At 37.7% G+C, this 22258-nt stretch overlaps 1 protein-coding gene across 8 annotated transcripts in view; it reads left to right on the forward strand.

Annotated features, from left to right (window-relative positions):
• LOC136864408 (atrophin-1) overlaps positions 1–22258 on the forward strand; it is a 755035-nt gene that overhangs the window by 403508 nt on the left and 329269 nt on the right. For all 8 annotated transcript variants that reach the window (XM_068226264.1, XM_068226266.1, XM_068226270.1 and 5 more), the window contains one exon: positions 9428–9630. In XM_068226264.1, the coding sequence (XP_068082365.1) occupies positions 9428–9630 (203 nt within the window). The remainder of the gene's footprint in view (positions 1–9427; positions 9631–22258) is intronic.

Raw genomic sequence — 22258 nt, forward strand, 5'->3', positions numbered from 1 at the left:
GAGGATTCAAATACACCATGTTATTCCCAAATCCTTCTGCTACAATACCATATTTTTCAACATAATCTTCGTTCCATGCTACGGCCTTATGCCACCGTAATGTAAGGGCGTGTATGCCTGCCTGGTACCACTCGGCTGGTCGATGTCGGAACCATCGTCATGCTGCATCGATAACTTCCCCATGATCCATGTAGTGCATCCTTCATTGGGCCAAGCAGATGGAAGTTGGAAGGCGTATGATCCAGGCTGTAGGGTGGATGAGGAAGAACAGTCCACTGAAGTTTTGTGAGCTCCTGTCGGGTGCACAGACTTGTGTAAGTTCTTGTGTTGTCATGGAGAATGCTCACCATGCTTTTGTCCACTGCCAGGTCTCCGTAGACATTCTGCAAGCACGTACAAATCTCTTTGATACCCTGTTTTTTTTTTCTAAAAGAAACTTGATAACTGCTTTCTGTGTGGTACGCACCTCTGTTACAGATGCCATTTTGAAGACTAGTTATGGCGCTGCCACTTATCGGAAATTAATGAAACCCTACGAGGCGAAGCGGGAACATTCAAAGATGTCCCAAAAAAATTCAAATTTTTAAAAACTGAAATTGGCAGAGAACTAAAATGTTGCATTATATATGGAATGTCCCTCGTACATTGATCACCTGCTCGAACACCTCACCAGGAGCAGTATACAAAGGCTCAGTTGTTAGAGCCAGACCATGTATATTCTCAGGGCTGGGCAAGTAATGCTCAAAGATTACACTGACCTGCGATAGTTTCATTGCCGCCATCTTGTATTGTTTTCTAGAACGACCTTTGCATCCTGAATCAGGATCCGACATTAATTTTCCTCACATCACATCTCATTTCTTTAAAATCTGATATTATGTTTTTTTATGCACATGCACTCGTTATGTTGTTAGTAGAAGTGTATCTTTAAATAATATTTCCAGATTCAATTTTTAATGCAGTCTCCTGCAGCCATCTGATATCTATAAATAATCATGCTCAAGCCTCAACAATGGCTCCATTCTGTTACAGTGCTTTAAGCACTGTAGTCTGAGTCGTACTTTGTTAGCTAGTGAAAAGATAATTTTGTCTTTGTAAGTGTCCTATACATGAGAAACATTCTGCGTTAATCTTTTTATTAAACTTACATCAGCAGTTCATATATATTGTGTGGAAGTTTCATGCCGATAAAACAGCAGCACAGAGTAACCAACACCACCTAGATATAAGGCATGAGCACAAAACCAAGATGGCTGACAATAGAGGCAATCACCATAATGTCACTATGGCATCTTACCATATGTTTTAATTGAACTGGCTACTTACATCTCAAAATAATTGCCCCCAAAACCTCATTCTTTCATATAAAACTCACTTACACTTTCAAAAAACTATTTCTGAAAAAATCTGGGATAGTTGGTACACAAGGTTTCTAAATAATGCCGAAACTCAAGTTAGGTTCAAGAATTAAGGGAATGGCAGAGTACCGAAATTCATAATAAATGTTTTATTTTGTCCCCCATCCACAACGAAAAAAAAAAAAAAGAATTGAAAGCAACAACACACTTATTTACGTAAATGCAGATTTGCATGAAATTCAGTTCTGTTGACAAATAACACGTTTCATCCTCGTCAATACATTCTTTGACATGGAGCTCTTTTTCTTACAATAATTATTCGAAAGAATGTTTGTTGAAGTCCGTACCAGTTTTCTACAAACACATTCTGATGTATGTCTTATTACACATATCTGGCTCCCACAAAATTTCTTTATCATGAATAACTTTTATTGTACTCTCACATGCAACCTCCCTATGATCATTTACTAAAAGAAACTCTGTTTCAAAATCTGTACATAATTTTGTTCCTACCAGACAATTATGTATTATTACATTGATAACAAACATTTCAATGAACAAAAGCCTACCCCTACTCTTATTTCTAATTAGATTATATGCCTCAACATCAGCATCAATGAAGTCCTCAGTAACAAGAATTCCTTTATAGTGTTCACATTTCAAATATTTTGAGACACTATAGCAACAATATCCTGTTAAATAGACTAAAATTGGCATGTCATTGTTACAGTTTTCAATATCCTGTAAACTTACATATACATCTATGCTCTTACACAATGAATTATCAAAATCCAAAAGGGCAGAAGATTCAGGAGGCAGGTCAGAGAACTCATCTATTTCAATCTCCCCAAATGCATTTGATCTTATCTTTAAGAGTCAGTGATGACAGTAACCTTAACTTCTTTTCAACTTCAAACAACTGCCTCCTAGAATTATTGTACTGCCCTCCTGCAAGCTGCCTGTATTTCCCAAATCTGTCCTCTACATGTCTGTTTGAAATTTTCCTAATAGGACATATGCAATATTAAGTTTTGATAAACAATATTCTATCAAAATCAACAATCCTTCAGTTGTCAATATCAAATCAGCCATTGTTTCAGATGATAACAAACCCTTTCCACCTAGATCTCTCCACTTCACTAGCCATTGTAGGAATTTCTTCAAATATTGAAGAACTTCCCCTGAATTTGAAGAGACTGGACACATTAAGCTGTTGTTGAGCCTTACCCCCTTTACTTGGTGTTTTGACATTGACAACAGCCCACCAATCTATTATTATTATTTTGATATATGAGGCTGTTTGTTTATAATATGGTAGCTTATACTTTTCACCTAACACTTTCAGCCCTTCTGTAACATTGTCACTGAAAACTTGTAGAGCTAATTTTACATTCTGCCTTTCAAATGATGAAGGACTTAATGCTTTGAGAGACAGACCATAATCATATTTTATGAACTTTTCATGCTCAAGATCATATAATTTCTTAATTGTAAGAAAAGAAGCACACTGCACTGCACTGTAATCTTCAAAATAAGGGAAGTTCATGCACATATTCTCATCCTTTCGATTTAACCTGTTATTGTAAATAAATTTCAGCAAGTGAACACTATCAAACACAAAGAAAAGTGGTCTGCTCTCATCAGCAGGATGCGGAAAAACACATTTCAATTCATTTTCAGGTGAAAATAATTGCAGGCATTTTCTTTTTACAGAACTATTATCACTAACAACACAATAAACCCCGCTTCCTCTCATCCTACTATAACTTTTCTTCGTACACCATGCATAAATTCTCCAGTAATTTATTTTACAGGTCATATGTGAGCTAATTCCTTAAAATCAGATAACAACTTGAAACCATAAAACAATAAGCACCTGTTGCTAACTGCTCATCATTGAATGCTTTGCCAACAACATTACCACATTTATAATCCATTAATGGTTTAACATGAATTTCATCTATCATAAGCACAATGAACTTATCACTATCATTGCCATAAAATTTGTCCCTTATATACTTCAGGAAATTGTTAGCATGCTGTTCTATCCTAGGATCTACTTTTAAAGAAGAAGAAAGCCTCCTGATAGTACCCTACATGGATGAGGCCGATACAATAAATTGAGATGTCTGAGGTATGCATAGCAATGGGGTGAAATGGACTGCAATATTGAGGATAAAATCAGAAAGGAAGGACTATAACTCTTCCTCTCGTGTGACCAAAGTGCAGTCTGTTCAATCTTGAATTCAAATTCAGGTCCTTTACAGACTGTGGGAAATGAAAGTTACCAATACTGTCTAATTAGATGTTCTTATAGTATACACTTAACTCCAAAGTTTCATTGATAACTATAGAACTAATTATTTCAGGTTCAGGGTTCAACATAATTTTAACTATTACTATATTTACACCTTGGTGAAGTATGTCCCATGATTCACCTACATTCAGATTATTTAACTTGTCTTTCAGGTCAGTGAAATTAGAAAATATTATTCTGTTCTTGTGTATATTATATTCTACTTCACTCTTCTTGATTACTGCCTGGATATTTTCATTTTCTCTTCTTGTTCTTCTTCTTCTTCTCCTTCTTCTCTTCTCTTCTCTTCTCTTCAGGACCTTCTCGATACGTTTTTGAACTATTCAAATACGCTGGGCAATTTGGTAAAAGTGAAGGAACAGCACTAAGGATAAGTCGTGGAACCTTCAGTGGTAGGGTTATAAGCTGTCCATCCTCACAGTGAAACTCTGTATGTTTCCTTATTTCGGAGGGATTAAAATGTAATTCGCAAACCTGCAATTACAGACAATCAGTTAACATAACCTGAACGAATTTCACCAGGCATGTTAGAGGTTAGATCCCGTCTAATCTAATAGCCATCTTTTCAGATATCTTATACTACCATGCCTTGATTATATGAATATATGAACATAATATGAAATAAAAACACTTGCGAATAAAAAATGCATAACCTAGTATCTAGTTGCTTACCACTGAATACTTCGTTGGAACGAAATTCTCGCGCTTTATTGCATATATCCATTTCTTTTTTTAGATCTTCGTCTTTCGGAAATCTAAAAATCTCTACTTTGCTATTAGCACTGTAGTTTCCCCTACAATTAGGCACACAACATTTGTAGACCATTATTGTATTTTATTGTATTTTGTATGACAAAATTAAGGATCACTTTCACAAGGCATTGCCTCAACAGTCCGCCATTTTCCTTTTAATCTCGACACCATGCACAGGCCTTATATCTAGGTGGTGTTGGAGTAACACAGTTAGTGAGGAAGGTCTATTGTGCATACTTCGGCATCAAACTCTGTGATCAATACAAGCTGTGGTGGTCACCACATTAGGCTTGTAGCAGTACCTATATAGAGCAGTTGTGTCATAGATGAACGGTAATTAAACAGCTTTACCATTTGGAATTTGCGATAACGTACAGCAGTACACACTGCTGCTTTTGTTCAGTGAATTTGAGGGATTTTGCAGCAGAAACACAAATAAGATATTGTCTTCTTCTTCTTATTATTCCTCCTCCACTTTTTCCACATCTGTGGGGTTTCAGGTGCGAATTGTGTCGCACATGTGGATTTGGCCATCTTTTACTGCTGGATGCCCTTCCTAATGCCAACCCTATATGGAGGGATGTAATAACTGTTGCATGTCTCTCAAGTGGTTGGTAGTGTAGTGTGTTATTGGAATATGAAGAGGAAAGTGTTGGGACAAACACAAACACCCAGTCTCCAGGCCAGAAGCACTTAAAATCCTCAACCCGGCCAGGAATCGAACCAGGGACACTCTGAACCGAAGGCCTCAATGCTGACCATTCAGCCAATGAGTCAGACGAAAATAAGAATGCAATAATAATTATTAAATTAATGTTGTATGGTCTACCTTTTTCAATACTATATTATGCAATATTATTGAATTACATTACTAAACTGGGGACTAGTTTCGGCCTTGGCTTGCCATCTTCAGCCTTAATGTAATACATCTAACTAAACAAATGTAAAACACACACTTGACATGAAAACTAATGTACAAACACACAATTAACATTAAAATCTGGAATGAACTAAGTGTAAAATCTGAAAAATAAATTAGGCTCTAAATTCTTAGCATCTTGAGTATGTTCATCATCTGGACTCTTTCTTGTATTGATATTCATAGAATTGTTATTTCTATCACTGCTAATCATTACAATTTCAATTGCAAAACGGGAACTGGTAAATGTTGATTCTGTAGTCAGATCATCAGTCACCAAATCTGCTTGAGTGGTGTTGGCAGTATGCAAGCCACTGGATGCCACTGTAAATAACCACCAGCTGACGCAGAACTGCTAGATGGTGTTTCCATATCGACCAGCATAAATAAAATGAAATGTTCCCGTAGTGCTTGTTAAGATCATGCTGAAATACTGTTGGACATTGTCAGGACGGCACATGCATATATGGTTAAAATTGACACATTCTTAATTTGTGGATGGTATAAATTCACAATTCTTTGTGTCCATGAAGTTAAACTGAATAAATGATGGATAAAATTAGATGAAATTAATAATTAATAATTAATTTAGTAAATTTAATTTATTTTTCAGATTTTTACACTTGGTTCATCCCAGATTTTAATGTTAATTTTGTGTTGGTACATTAGTTTTCATGTCAATAGTGTGTTTTTACATTTGTTTAGTTATTAGATGTATTACACTAAGGCTGACGATGGCCAGTCAAGGCCAAAACTTGTCCCTAGTTTAGTAACGTAATTCAATAACATTGCATCATATACTATCGAGTCCGACTTGTTGGCTGAATGGTCAGCGTACTGGCCTTCGGTTCAGAGGGTCCCGGGTTCGATTCCCGGCCGGGTCGGGGATTTTAACCTTCATTGGTTAATTCCAGTGGCCCGGGGCTGGGTGTTTGTGCTGTCCCCAACATCCCTGCAACTCACACACCACACACAACACTATCCTCCATCACAATAACACGCAGTTACCTACATATGGAAGATGCCGCCCACCCTCAATGGAGGGTCTGCCTTACAAGGGCTGCACTCGGCTAGAAATAGCCACACGAAATTATTATTATGTACTGTTGAAAAAGGTGGACCATACAACATTTATTTAATAATTATTATTGTGATCACAATTCAATACAGATCAAAACCATGAAGTTTATATCCTATGGAAAATAAGATTGTGTATTCAATCAATATTTCATACACAATTTTACTTGTTCCGCATGGCCCTGATGTACCAGTACTACAGAATCTGTAACACCTACATGATTGTTTATCTTCCGAATGTGATTCGGAAATAGCCGGTGCTACTTATGACTGTCATTTCTCACCAGAAGGTGTTGAAAATCAACACAACTTTTCGAGCAAATTCTGTTAAATGACTTTGTTCGAGATGTTTGTCTTACAAAGGACTCTGCTGACATACTTGAGTCTGTACTCGATGAAAGGAACATGTTGGCACCAGGGACGATGTATTATTGGTACAGATATTGCAAAGTTGAATTTGCACCCTTCTTTTCGGAAGAGGAATCTTCGGTTTACTGCAGCAGCACTCCGGAGGTTAAGATGAAATTAGGCGTACCTCAGTATGGCCCTATCCACTGGAGACTTTTTATTGATGCCTCCGAGTATATTTTGAAGTGTGTCCTTCTTTACAGCAAAAACGAACTGGCATCAGTTCCCGCTGCACGTTCAGTTATTATGCAAGAAACAAATGGAAATCTTGAGGTGATGTTGCGTAAAATAAAGTGGCAAGTGTATAGTGACTTTAAAGTGATACGTATTCTGTTAGGTCTACAAGCAGGTTAAAACAAAGCACCCACCCACATTCTTTGCGATTTGGACAGTAAAGCAAGGTCACATCACTGGATCCAAAAGGAATGGCTATGTAGACATTGGACTGTAGCCCTGAAAAATATAAAACAGTAAAGTTTTGCTGACAAGTCTAACATACTGTTACCTCTGCTTCGTATCAAAACAGGGCTTGCAAAGCAATTTTTACGGCTGTAAACAAAAAAGGTGAATGCTTTCAGTACCTGTGTCATCAATTCCCAGGCATCAGTAATGTCAAAATCAGGTCCAGATATCAGATACCTTCTTTCTTATGCTAAGTTTGAAGACATTTATGTGCGCAGCAGAGCGATCGGCATGGAAATCATTCCGGGACTCTCTTGGCTTTTCAGCACGGCTTTTTACAGCACTGTGTCATTCCAGTACAGTTCACCATTGTGTCTCATTGAATTCTGCATAGCTGTCTGACTGCCTCAATACTGACTAATGCACATCGTGGACTCGTGACTTTTTTGTACTGCTTCCTTTCACTCACAGTTGATGCACCCAAAGACTGACTTGCTTGTGCCATTTGAGGTCTTTGCCTATATAAAGAGAAGATTTGAGTAGTTTCCATTTCCAGATCATTCTGGGCACTTTCTAGGAAATTCTTTACTGTGAGCCTCAACATTTCACCAGTACTATTGCTTTGCTCACTGCTGGCCCTGTCCACGTTATCGGCCGAACACCGCAATTATTATATCTCGTAATTGCTGGCCACCCTGCTCTCGGTCATCATTGCCGCACTGTTCCCTCCATAAGTGCTCATCCTGAGTGGCTCCACTATAAGGTGCAAACTGGTCTAGATGGTCCACCATCATTTTCCCTTGGGGACACTATTGAATCCTGTAGACTACATTGTTAATCTTGGTTTTTATGGTGTAGGTACCTTTCCATAGCAACTGAAGCTTCGGTGACTTCCCCTTTGTATGTATGGGTTGGTTTAGCTACTCTGTCACCTTGTAATTGCGCAGGGTTAGCCTACAGGTTTTTTTTCTTTCTTTCTTTTACGTCACACCGACACAGGTCTTATGGTGATGATGGGATAAGAAAGTACTAGGAGTGGGACAGAATTGACCATGGCCTTAAATAAGGTACAACCCCTGCATTTGTCTGATATGAAACAGGTCACTGGCTCTCGTCAGGCCTTATTGTGGATGTCATTGATCTGCTCCGCTAGCTTCTGTGCATAGTCTGTCAACACTTGTTATTGCTCCAAGGCCATCCTGAGCATTAATACATTGAGGTCTGGCTCACTTTCATACATTTTAATCCCCTGGACTGGCCATTTTTCACTCATTCCTCATTTTAAAATTAAATGCTAGTTTTGAACCTTTTTAATTTCACTATATTTGAGTTCATACTTTCTACTTCATATCTGTAAAACCTGTAATACAATTTATAGATCCCTTATCATGGAAATAGTGGATTGAATTGAGTAGGTTTTTCATTATTGCTTTTTTAAGTTCGGCATATAATCTTAACTAATAAAATATGGCTGATATTGAGTTTGTTTGGTTTTTAGGCCATTCAAACTTGTTTGTACAAGAGAAAAATCTGTGTAATAATTAGTACATAAATATTATGTGATCTGTTAGGTCTGTTCAGTTAGTATAAATCACTGTTGTTCAGTCTATGGCCAAGCATGGCTGCCATTACTTGCACATTGCTGTTGAGTTGACTCAGCTCTTAACACGATTTGAAAAACAGAATATGATGTGCACAGCTGCAGTTTCCTGCCATCTATATTTTTTGTGGGGGAATTATGTGAAGCAAATGCTATCCTGGAGTTGCAATCAACGCACATAGTACGTTTGTTTCATAGTAACAATGATGAAAACCAGACAAAGTACTCTGTGCAGGCTTCGTTCTCCACTGTAAGCGACACAACCCGTATGGCCTTTGGCTTCAATGTGTTATATCACGTGGCAGATGTAGTTCTATCCTGAAGATCATTTTCATGAGTGTCGGGACTTGTGTCTCATGATTGGATGCGCATTGGGCCATCAGGAAGGATGTCATCATCTCATTCCTCTTCCTCTGGTGTGCAGACACTACCTTTCTAAGATGTTCCTCGACGGTCTCCACACAAATTGCTCTACCATGCCGTCTGACTGTAGATGGAGAGGTGTCATTAAGGTATCATTCCTTTAATCTAGGTTTTCTGACAGTTGTTTTAACCCTTACACATTTTAAAACATTTTTTCCTTCCCCGTACAGAGCACATGCACAAGCTGCAGCAAGCATGCAGCAGCAGCAGCAACAGCAGCAGCAGCAACAACAACAACAACAACAGCAGCAGCAGCAACCACAGCAGCAGGCACCTCCACCATCACAACAGCAGCAACCTCTGCAACATTCTCAGGGCAGTCTTTCTCTTGGGATACTACACCCTTCACCTCATTCTCCATTGTCAGCACCTGGTTAGTAATGCTGGTACAATTGAAAAACTTGTTTACAAATTTTTATGGGATAAATATTGTAAGTTACTGTTGCAGTTTACTGCTGCAAAAAATGTACATTTTTCAAATTTTTTAAAAATTATGTACCTGATTTTTCATTTTTCAAACTGGTCAAAAGTCATGTACTTGTTTCTTTTAAGTATTGTCACATACAGCCTGCTTAAGAGAGAGAGAGAGAGAGAGAGAGAGAGAGAGTAAAGTCAAATGGTACAGTATGTGGCATACCTGAATCAAGGGAGAAATAAAATAAGCACAGAATAAAATATGGAATAAAAAGGTACTTTTCCTTGATTCAGAAGAGAGATGTTGATGCAGCCAAGTTTATGTACTTCAGCTGGTATGTAACGATATTGAGCTCAAATTCATCTACACATAAAACTTCACCATATTAATCACCTCCTCATTCCATGAAATTTATTTAGGAGTGCGTATATTCATTCTCAACCCCCCTCCCCCCCTCTCTCTCTCTCTCTCTTTCTTTCTTTATTTCATAACTAGCAAGATACCCGTGCTTCGCTACGGTATTGTACTGAAATTTATAATAGAATGCTTATTGTTTTAGATATATAATCCGCCGAAATTAGCGATCTGACTCGTTTTCTGCGAGAATCCACCAAAATTCCCGATCTGACTCGTTTTCTATTAGATTATGGCACGTTTTCTCCCATTTTTTAATCATCCTTTCCAGCAATCGATTTCGTACTTCCCGGGCTAGGCTCAGGTATTCCTCCCGGTCAGTTGGGTCCGTAAATCTTTGCCATCTTTTCCTATAATCATTTTAATATGTATAAAATCCTTCAGGAGATCCGGCGTGGTGTCATATTGGGTGCTTTGGCGGCACTGAACCCGCGGCCGGACTGCATTCTTAGTCATTACCCGTTCAGGAGCCGTTTCCAGCGCGATCCGCACATTTGACGACGGTCCGGAACATTATTATTATTATTATTATTATTATTATTATTACTATTATGTGTTGCTGGAAAGGCTGATGACAGGGAAAACCGGAGTATCCAGAGAAAAACCTGTCCCGCCTCCGTTTTCTCCAGCACGAATGTCACATGGAGTGACCGGGATTTGAACCACGGAACCCAGCTGTGAGAGGGGCCCGCGCGCTGCCGCCTGAGCAACGGAGGATACTTATAAGTACATTAAGAACAGTAAAATCAATTGGTCTCACCTCCTTCTACACCCCACCGCCGTTAAGTTTATTTACCGCCAACCCCCCCCCCCCAAAAAAAAATTAAAAGAAGGCTTGTTTCTTTATGTTTAAAGGAGATTCCAAACATTAATGTTCACGTCTATTGCCAACAGTTTTGAGATATAAGTATCCCCATAAAAATAATTTATTTTTTTCACTTCATCTCACACTACTCCCCCCCCCCTCCTAAGTGAATTTTCCCGCAAAAAATACTTGCTTCTTTAATAGTAAAAGGTCTTCTAAATATCAATTATCACGACTCTAACTTCTTCAGCTTTTGATTTATGTGTCGTCATGAAAGGAATTCAACTCCTTTACACCCCCACCCTCCAAGATGGTTTCCCCACCAAAACGCGTTTTTCTCTGTTTTTAAAGGAGATCTAAATACGAATTTTCACGTCTGTAACAACTTTAGTTTTTATTAGATGTGTGCATTCTCATACAATTAAGTCAATTAAATTTTCAATATCTTCTCCCCCCCCCCCCCCTCATTGGATTTTCCGAGAATACATGTTTCTTTACTTTTAAAGCAGATTGCAAATATCAAATTTCACGTCTGTAAAATCTTCATTTTTGAGATATCAGTAGCCTAATTAAAAGAATTCAACACTATTTTCAGTCACTTTTACCCACCCCCCACCACCCAAGTGGTATTTCCGAAAACTAAAAATACACGATTCGTTATGTTTAATAGAGATAAAAAATACCATTTTTCACTTCTGTAACATGTTAAGTTTTTTAAGATATACTGTAAAAATTCTCATTTTAAAATTTCACCCCTTTTGAGTTCCCCTTAGGTGGAGTTTCCAAAAACAAATCACCTATGTTTCTTTACATTTACAGGAGATTCCAAACACCCACATTTTACGTCTGTAACATTTTACGTTTCCAAGATATTCTGTAGATATAGTCTTTCAAAAAATTCACCCCAATTTGTCACTCCTGTTTAACCGCCATTAATTGGATTTTCCAAAAACTAAAAAATACGTGTTTCTTTATTTTTAAAGGAGGTCCCATGTACAAATTTTCAGTTCTGTAATATCTTCAGGTTCTGAAATATAAGTATCCTCATTAAATTCATTCAACCCATTTTTCACCCTTTTACACCCCTCCTATTGGGATTTACAGGAAACAAAAAAATACGTGTTCCTTTATTTTTAGAGGAGATTCTAACTACCAATTTTTACATCTGTAAATTTTAAAGTTTTAAAATGTAGACACACTCATTTCTAAAAATTTACCCCCCCCCTTTCACCCCCCCAATATTTGGATCTTCAAAAAACGAAAAATTACGTGTTTCTTTACTTTTAAAGTAGATCCCACCTACCAATTTTCAGGTTTGTAATATCTTCAGGTTCTGAAATATAAGTAGCCTCATTAAAGGTATTCAACCCATTATTCACCCTTTTACACCCTTCCTATTGGGATTTTCCGAAAACAAAAGAATACGCGTTTCTTTATTTTTAAGGGAGATTCTAAATACCAATTTTTACATCCATACACTTCAAAAGTTTTGAGATATAGATACACTCATTTTAAAAAATCATCCCCTTTTCACCCCCCCCCCCATTAATTGGGTTTTTCAAAAACAAAAAAATACGGGTTTCTTTATTTTTAAAAGAGATCCCAAACATCAATTTTCAGGTCTGTAATATCTTCAGGTTCTGAGATATAAGTAGCCTCATTTAAGGCATTCAACCCCTTTTTCACCCCTTTTCACGATTCCTATTGCGATTTTCCGAAAACAAAAAAAATACGTGTTTCTTTATTTTTAATGAAGATTCTAAATACCAATTTTTACATCTGCAAACTTTAAAAGTTTGGAGATATAGATTCACTTTTTAAAAATTCACCCCCCCCTTTCACCCTCGCATTAATTGGATTTTCCAAAAACAAAAAAATATGTGTTCCTTTATTTTTCACAGCGATCAAAAGTACCAATTTTGAGGTCTGTAATATCTTCAGTTTGTGAGATATAAGTAGCGTATCCGGATTAAAGGCATTCAACCCCTTTTTCACCCTTTTTCACCCCTCCTATTGGGATTGTCTGAAAACAAAAAAAATACGTGTTTCCTTATTTTTAAAGAAGATTCTAAATACCAATTTTCACATCTGTAAACTTTTAAAGTTTTGAGATATAGGCACACTCATTTTAAAATTTCACACCCCTTTTTCACCCCGTTAGTGATGGAATATCCAAAAATCCTCTCTTAGCGAGCACCTACATCTTAATATGAATCTATGCCCAAAATTTCATTTCTTTATGTCCAGTAGTTTTGGCTCGGCGATGATGAATCAGTCAGTCAGTCAGTCAGGACAAGCTACTTTATATATATAGATGTACTGTGCGTTATGGATGTCCTTTCTAATATCTTTAATATTGTCTGCAATTGGGAACATGCATAATTTTCAAAAATATTTTTTTTGAAAAGTACACCAGTGAAATAGTACGTAAACGTATTACATTGCGGTATGTTGCCTTGTTTTCTACCATTAAAAAAATGTTTAATAGTACCTTTCCGCAAGGCGAGTGAAACGGCCTCTGACGTAAGCGGCGCGCTGTGACGTCACGATCCAGTACCGCATGGAGCTCTACCAGCCGTTGTGCATCAGCCGTTGCTAAAAGCCGATTGTTTATTATTCATGATCGCGAGTAACTTCGAAATGACAGAAGAAAGGTTCGAAACTGCACAGTCAGACAATCTACCATGTGTAGATGTCATCATTCTTGAAAAATAGTGATTTTTGTGGCCGCAGAAATTCGCGGATAACAAGCAAGTTTGTAAGTGGCGTCTTTTATATTCGTGCAATGTACTGTAACCCATAGTATTAGGATGACAACGAACCTGGATAGATATCACATCACTTTCAACATTTCCTTCTAGACTGATTCCCCTATTAAAGAATAACATTACATTTTCGGTCTTTCAGCATTAGTAAAGTAAGAAATCGGATTTCAGCACTAACATAAACATATAGGTAGCATTATAGTACTAGTCCGCTTCTGTGGTGTAGTGGTTAATGTGTGCCACTCCCGGAGGCCCGGTTTCGATTCCCGGCTCTGCCATGAAAGTTGAAAACAAATAGTACGAGGACTGGAACGGGGTCTACTCAGCCTCGGGAGGTCAACTGAGTAGAAGGGTTTCGAATCCCACCTCAGCCATCCTCGAAGTGGTTTTTCGTATTTTCCTACTTCTCCTCCAGGCACCTAAGGCCACGGCCGTTTCCTTCCCTCTTCCTTGTCTATCCCTTCCGATCCTCCCATCCTCCAACAAGGCCCCTGTTGAGCATAACAGGTGAGGCCGCCTGAGCGAGGTAATGGCCCTCCTCACCAGTTTCATCACCATACTCAAAGTCTCAACGTTCCAGGACACTGCCCTTGAAGTGGTAAAGGTGAAATCCCTCGCTGAGTCCGAGAGAAAACCAACCCTGAAGGATAAACTGATTAAGAAAGAAAGAAAGAAGGAAAGAAAGAAAGATCATAGTACTATAGGGCTATAATCTATCATTCCCCAAAAAATATATATTTATGGTTGGGACAACTGGCCTACCCACTTCCGGGGCCCATGAAAGAGAATTAAATATCTTTGTGGAGGGAAAAAGTTAAACATGATAAAGATAAATATGACTTCATCTAGTTTTCACAAGTCGGGCTGAGTGGTTCAGACTGTTGAGGTGCTGGCCTTCTGACCCCAACTTGGTTCAGTCCGGTGGTATTGAAGGTGCTCAAATACGTCAGCCTCGTGTCGGTAGATCTACTGGCACGTAAAAGAACTCCTGCAGGACTAAATTCCTGCACATCGGCGTCTCCGAAAATCGTAGAAGTAGTTAGAGGGGCGTGAAGCCAATAACATTAATTACATTTGGCTTTTAACAAGCTGAACATATCAGGAAAGAAAAGTGTCCTGGTGACATTTTAGTCGCTCAATACAGGAATGTCTTTGGGTGCTGTGACTTTTACTTTCTTTTTTTGCTTTACGTCACACCGTCACATATAGGTCTTATGGCGACGATGGGACAGGAAAGGCATAGGAATGGGAACAAAGCGGCCGTGGCCTTAGGTACAGCCTCAGCATTTGCCCGGTGTGAAAATGGGAAACCACGGAAAACCATCTTCAGGGATGCCGGCAGTGGGGTTCAAAACCCACTATCTCCCGGATGCGAGCTCACAGCTGCGCGCTCCTAACCGCACGGCCAACTCGCGCGGTATTTTTACCCTTCGGTTTATTGACTTGGCTTGTATAACCTAAAACTTAGGCTAAGTTGGATAATATTTTAAACACCTACATCACTATTTTCACCTGTGTGCAATTATGTTATTTATTTCATTAATATTATGATAATTATTATAATTGAGCATTGTTAACTTATAAGACCCCAACAGACAAGCATTGGTTTTGTGTAGAGTTATACATTTGTTAAATTCACGTTGTTTCCTTTCATAATGTACACGCCTATTCTTTGTTACATTATAGAGTATTTAGATATAGCCTAAATTTCTTTACCAAGCTCTTCAATAAAGACATACATAACTGTCCCATGCCAAGATATATGGGTAGAATTAGAGCTGTCAAAATGGTTCATAACCCCTTTGATTTATTATCTTGACATGGATCACCCAAAACATAGGTTAGGTTTGGAAAATACTTAAATAATCAGCATTATTTAATGCACTGTTTATTACTTTCATATTCCAAGATGTAATTGAAGCATTTAAATAAAGCATCATACATTAAAATTTAAAGTTTTACCACTAGAACAGCTGACATGGAAAAGTGATTTGAAAATTCAAACAAATTCATCTTACGTTAGAATATTCAAAAAAATAAACTGTAGACTTTTCCGATATATCACCAGCATTTCTCCGGCTCGCCAAAATCCATTTCTTCCTAGTTTTAGTGTCTTTGGAACATTTATAAACAATTTGTTTGGTATCGTATGCGATGTGCTATTGCACATCGGAACTCTACACCATTTATAAATTTTCTGCCTCACTGTCTGCGCAGGATTCATTTTAAGTCTAAAATATACCACTCAGATTATTATCCAATGTATAGACCTCGAATTTAACCATACTAGACACTAACGTAAAGTAGAAATACGCGAAGTGTATCCTGCTTCTCACAGCACACTATGTGTTCTTTCGTCTGCTAATTCAGTCAACCTGTACGATGACGTCAGACCAATGAGATCGCGTGCTTGCGTGACGTGACATTTTCGTAGATTTTTATCACGTTTGGAGTTATTATTTGTACATTCTGATCACATTTTTGAATTCTGCATGAAATTTTGAATCAGATTAGCATATTTTTAATTAAAACCCCGGATCATGCATGTTCCCTATTCAGCATAAATCTCTTCTTAGCCCAAGCATAACGAGTAGAAGAGAAAGTGTGAGCTCTTAAGTTGTTCCCTCTTGGCTAGTATAGGGACTGTGATGAATCGTCCGCTAGGGGCAGCACCGTTGCTATCTGAGGTTTGGTATCTGTAGTTGTAATATGGTTGTGTTCGGTAGTGTTGTTTTGTGAAGGCAAAAACTTAATTGTCGTGCATTATTGTTAAGTGAAAGTGAAGAGTGTGTGATTTGGTGATGGTATTCTTTTATTTAGTGTAAATATAGTGCTGAGTTTATAAAACATACAAAAATACCGACGAAAAAATGCCTACTTGCTTCGTTCCAGCATGTAAGTCTGGCTACAAAACTACAAAAGGTAAAATTTTCTTCAAACCACCTAAAAATGAAGCAGAATTTTCAAAATAGGAAAAGGCAATTCCCAGAAAAGACAAAACGCTTTCTGATATGTGTTGTGTGCGATTCACATTTTTCTGATGAATTTGTTGTTAAATTAGAATTTGTAATACAACACAAACAGGTAGAAATTCCTAGAGATAGATGGAAACTGAAAACTGGCGCTGTCCCTCATATATTCCCTAATTTGCCACAATATCTTACGAAACAATTAAACAAACAAAAATCACCCCGTAAAAGACAACCTCCAAAGATGGAGGAAAGTTCGAGAAACAAATCACACAGGCCTCACCGCGAGTTAAATTTCAATGCTTTTTCTGAGAGTGATAAAAGAAATGAAATAGATTCGTACACAGCTAAAAAGACAATAAGTTCACTTAGAAACGACTAAAGAGACAGGGACGTAATATAATGACTGTCCGTAATAAATTGAAAAAAGCAAATGCTAAGATGTTGTTGCTAGAAAAACAACTAAGAGATTCCAAATTACAGCCAAATTATTCAAGTGAGCCAACATTAAGCAGAAAGCAAAAGGTGATTATTGATACCATGCTAAAAAAATGTCAGCTATGAAATAGGAAAGGAAGGAGTTATGATAATGAATTCCTTTTAGATAGTCTCTTACTTAAAATTAAATCACCTAAGGGCTATAGACACTTTTTAAAGCATAACATGCTTCCCTTCCCTTCCCTTCCCTTCCCTTCCCTTCCCTTCCGAGGCTCACCTGCGAAAATTAGTTAAAGGTCTTAAGTGCCGTTATGGGGTGAACACCCATGCCATTAGTGCTATTGAGAACTATTTCTGCGATGAGAAGAGTGAAAACAATCGCATGGGAATTCTCATATATGACGAAGTAAAACTGAGAGAAGAGGTTCAGTTTAACACCAACTCATTAAAAGTTGATGGATTCGTAAATTTACAACACACCCAAGAACACAGGATAAATAAACTCTCAAATAATGCATTAGTGTTCATGTTTGTGCCCCTATTGAATAATTGGGTTCAACCTGTTGCTGTGTATGCAAGCCAAAATTCCACACCTGGTGATGTTTTGGCACTAGAATTATAGGTTTCATCTCAAACGGAAGTCAGTCTCATAAAAAGGTGTGGAAATGTTTAGGAATAAATGGAAAAGAAGGGAAGGTCGTGTGCTCTATTTCTAATCCCTTTGATTCTAGTAAGAGACTTTGGGCCTTTTCAGTGCATCAGAAATAATTTTCACGACAAAAGGCAAGTCTATTACAATAATGAAGTTGTGGACTTGAAGTTCTATCGACGAGTTTTTGAAATGGATAACTGCCATAAATTTGCAGGTTTGAAAGTTTGCCACAAGCTAACGCCTGCACATATAGACCCCACTTCATTTCAGGGCATGAACGTGAGACTTGCTTTTCAGTTATTTAGTAATTCTGTTGCAAATGGCATAAAGTTCTTTAGACAGATAATCTCGGAGGGATTTGAAGACAGCGAACCGACAGAAACGTTCACAAGGGAATTAAACATCCTAATAGGTGTATGAAATACTTCAACACCAGCAGGGCTCTTTATAAAGATTCAATAGGGCATCAAACCTTAATAAAATGGAGAGATAACCTCAGTGGGAAGAATAATACTTTTGCTTCAGAAATAACTCTTGAATCCCTAAGAGTAACGGAGGAATAATGGATTCCGATATGTGCTCACAGCCAAATTTAATCAAAATCCACTAGAACGGCACTTTGGTACACTACGCTCATTAAGTTGTGAACCAACATTCAACAATAGATTTTCTAAATTTACACATGTTGCAACCTATTTATATCCCAACCAAACTTGCCCTGTCATCGGGTAGTAATTGTGAGCCCAAATTTGAAGTGTCATTGACATCATTCATGAATCAAATGAGAACGCTGGCTAAGAAGAGGCTATAGTAGAAAATGCACAAAAGAAAATAAGGCAAGCACTAGACTTCACTGAGAACACTGCCTTTTTGTTGCATAGCAATGAGCCACTGCTGCTTTGCACTTCCGTGTACATTTTAGTTTGACATTGAGGTTATGTTTCCCACGTTCTGCGGTTTTTATTACAAGTTGACTGGGAGAATAATTTAGGTCTAATTAACAGTTATAGCTGCAGTCTTGCAAAGGAATGTTTGATTTATTATCTAGGAGGATATATGGTACGCATTGTATCCCAGGTCACAAAATGTTGTAAATGTGTCAGCCTGCTTCACGGAAAGCATACAGAGGAAATACTTACCGCAGCCCTCACATTTATTTGGGACTATAGTAATAAATACAGCCCTGATAGCACTTTCCTCACCCATCCTTCAAGAGCAGTTTATAATGTGTTTGTACAAGTTGAAAGTGTATTGGAACAAAAACTCTCCTGTGAACATAGTCTATGGGGCAATGTATTTTACGAGTGTTTGGACAGTTTGCACAGTATCACTATTAATTCGAAAGAATTAGGATGCTGCAATGACCATGTTGCGGACATCATCCCTAAACTTGCGTTATATGAAATGTCGATTTTATTTTGTAACAAGACAGATGAGAAAGGAACTGAAATCTTCTAAGACCACAGAGTCTACCGGTAAGCTATCTAAACTATCTGACAGCTGACTTCTGGAATGGTAAACAAAAGCATAATATTTTGCATGCAATAATTGTCTTTTATTCGTATGGTGACTTGCAAGCTCAAGCTCAAATACTGCTGGGAGAGCGGCCTAGCGGAGGAACCAATGAACTAGGGGAGTGATCACACTTCTTCTTTCTACTTGCTGTGGCCAAGGTTAGGTCGAACACACCACAGTCATTTGTTAATGACCGTACTCAGCTTATAACTGTGTACAACTCCTCCAAGAATATCTAACTTCCTCTATGCTGATTGGTCTTGCAGTGTGTTCTGTGTACTTCAACATTTAATTGAATAGGTGAACATCTGTTTATATGTCTTTCCAGCAAGTTCAGTTCGTTGTTCTTCCATATACCTCAACAAGATTTTGTAGTGTTTTCATTGTGTTATGTACTGTGTTGTGATCAACAGTATTCTGTAAGAAGGAAGTCAGCTCCTGGGCGGAACTATCCTTATATCGCTCTGTTTTCAGACCAACTTTGCTTTGCAGGATTGAAAGCTGGGTGGACTCAGGATATCTTATAAGTTAGAAGTAACATACAGTACATGAAAGTAGTGAGAATGATTGCTGCTACAAACAGGTGGGAACATTGGCAGGTGGGTACTCGGAATGAAGAGATAAGGCTAAGTTAGGAATGAACTCGATCGATGAAGCTGTTTGCATAAACCAGCTTCGGTGGTGTGGTCATGTGAGGCAAACGGAGGAGGATAGGTTACCTAGAGAATAATGGACTCTGTTATGGAGGGTAGGAGAAATAAGAGAGAGACCAAGACAACAGTGGTTAAACTCAGTTTCTAACCATTTAAGGGTAAGAAGTATAGAACTAAACTAGGCCACAGAGCTAGTTACAAATACATGATTGTGGTGGCATTTAGTAAATTCTCAGACACTTTCAGACTGTACGCTGAAAGGCATAATGGTCTATAATTTATGTATGTACTATGTCCATTTTTTTCGTGCTTAAAAAGATCACGTGTATGATTCTGGCTCAGAAAGCAAAATTGCTATTGAAGATAATGATTCTTACTTTGAGGAAATTTAACTAGGTTACAGTTAGTTACAAAATATGTTTATTGTATTAATATAAATTCATCTATAAATTTGTAACGATTAGTAATGGAATGGAATTTGCTCCTGAAAAGCATTTATACAAGGGAGAGAAATAATTAGCATGTAGTTTGTTGGGTATATATGATGACAGACAATTGACTGTTGATTTATCTTTAATTAAAAATGGTTTTGTAATAAAAGTACCATAGTATGTAATGTAGCGTTGTTATGATAAAGGTCGCAGACCGTGGAAAACATCGGCGCTGAAATTTTTTTTTCTTCTGCAGCCACCTTAGGACCTTGTAGCAGCCTACTATTCTGCATTCATTATCTGATCTGGAAGGAGAGTTCCTTATCTCTTTTCATAAAAACAAGCGATTGGCAGGGCTTTAAAATAGTTCTTAAGTTTTCTAATTTTTCTTCTACTGACAGGTAGATAGGTCCATTAATTGAGATGGGCACTTTTCAGTTACAGTATCATACCCATAAATATAATATTTGCTGGTAAGACATAGTGTTTGCAGTGCGCTATGTCTTCTGGTATGGGGTAGAGCAATTTTGTTACTTTCATTGATCTGTCTCCATCTTATTCTTGACTTGGACAATATGAAAGTAACTGAGGGATGAATGATGCTAGAAATGCCATTCCTTATGCAGCGTTATGAATGGTGTGAAAATGTTGCTTATACCAGGTGTATGCATAAAGTTTTGCTGATTTTTGTGGTAAAGAAAACTCATAATTTTCAAGGGAAATTCATTTTTTGTTTATTCAAAATATTGGCCATCGGCTTCTACACACTTTGCCCATCTTTCAGGTAAATTTTGAAATATCATACACCTGGTATGGTTGGTAGGTGCATGCATTTCAGTGGGCTTGGCAGACTGATATATAATAGCAAATTCTGGCTCAGTGAGGAAACTACCTCACTCTTCATTTTGCCAGTATGCCTCTTCAGTGATGTATGACAGCTAATGATGGAACTGTTGAGGATCCAACCAGCTTTTGGGCCGAGGACTGAACATACATACGTGAAGGTACTAATAATCTTGTTATTTTGCCTCTGTAGACAATAGTTGGTCTTCATGTTTCCACTAATGACATTGAAAAATGAGCCTGCACCACTTTCAGTATACTGTTGTATTGGGATATCGTTTGATCATCAGCTTCGTGTACTTGGGTGTATGATGACTACCAGACTGATAAAAAGTGATTGTAGGACTTGCATCATGAACACATGAACCTTTAATGGCTGTAATGATGCACTACCTCATGGCCGAAGTACCTACTAATTAAAACTTGGAAACATATATTAAATTATGTTCTTTGAAGTGTGCTTCTTTATTAAGTTCCATGTTTTTACTGTGTGGTAAGGTATATGTACACATTTAACATATGCACGTTGATTTGAAATAAAACTTGACTATGACAGTAAGAAATGTTGCAAATATTTAGAACTCTTCTGTAGCTCTGTAAAAGATAAGTGATGATTTATGCACAGTTCACCAAAAAGGACTGGAAGACATTGCTGAGTTTATCAAAAGAGCATTAATAAATTGCAAGACATTTTTTAAAGTGAAGTATACTACCGTCAAACGGGGCGATTTCGGACACAGAGGTGGTTTCGGACAGTAGGGTAGATTTGCCCTTTTGTTGCATAGCAATGAGTCACCGCTGCTTTGCACTTCCGTGTACTTTTTAGTTTGACATTGAGGTTATGTTTCCCACGCTCTGCGGTTTTTATTACAAGTTGACTCCATACTTCGAAAAATTTCCAGTGTGCACTGGCATTGTTGTAAGTTCATGCATTATCATTAAGTGGATACTTTTGATTGTCGTGACCGAAGAAATGCATTATAACTATGGTTCTTAATGAGATCAAGTGACTGAAGTGTTTTTTTAAACAATTGCTGTGGAATTTTGGTGTGATTTAATGAAAAGTAGTGTTTTATACACATTTTATTGGAAATTGAAAGC

This window comes from Anabrus simplex, chromosome 2 (genome assembly GCF_040414725.1).
Source record: "Anabrus simplex isolate iqAnaSimp1 chromosome 2, ASM4041472v1, whole genome shotgun sequence".
Taxonomy (NCBI): Eukaryota; Metazoa; Arthropoda; class Insecta; order Orthoptera; family Tettigoniidae; genus Anabrus; species Anabrus simplex.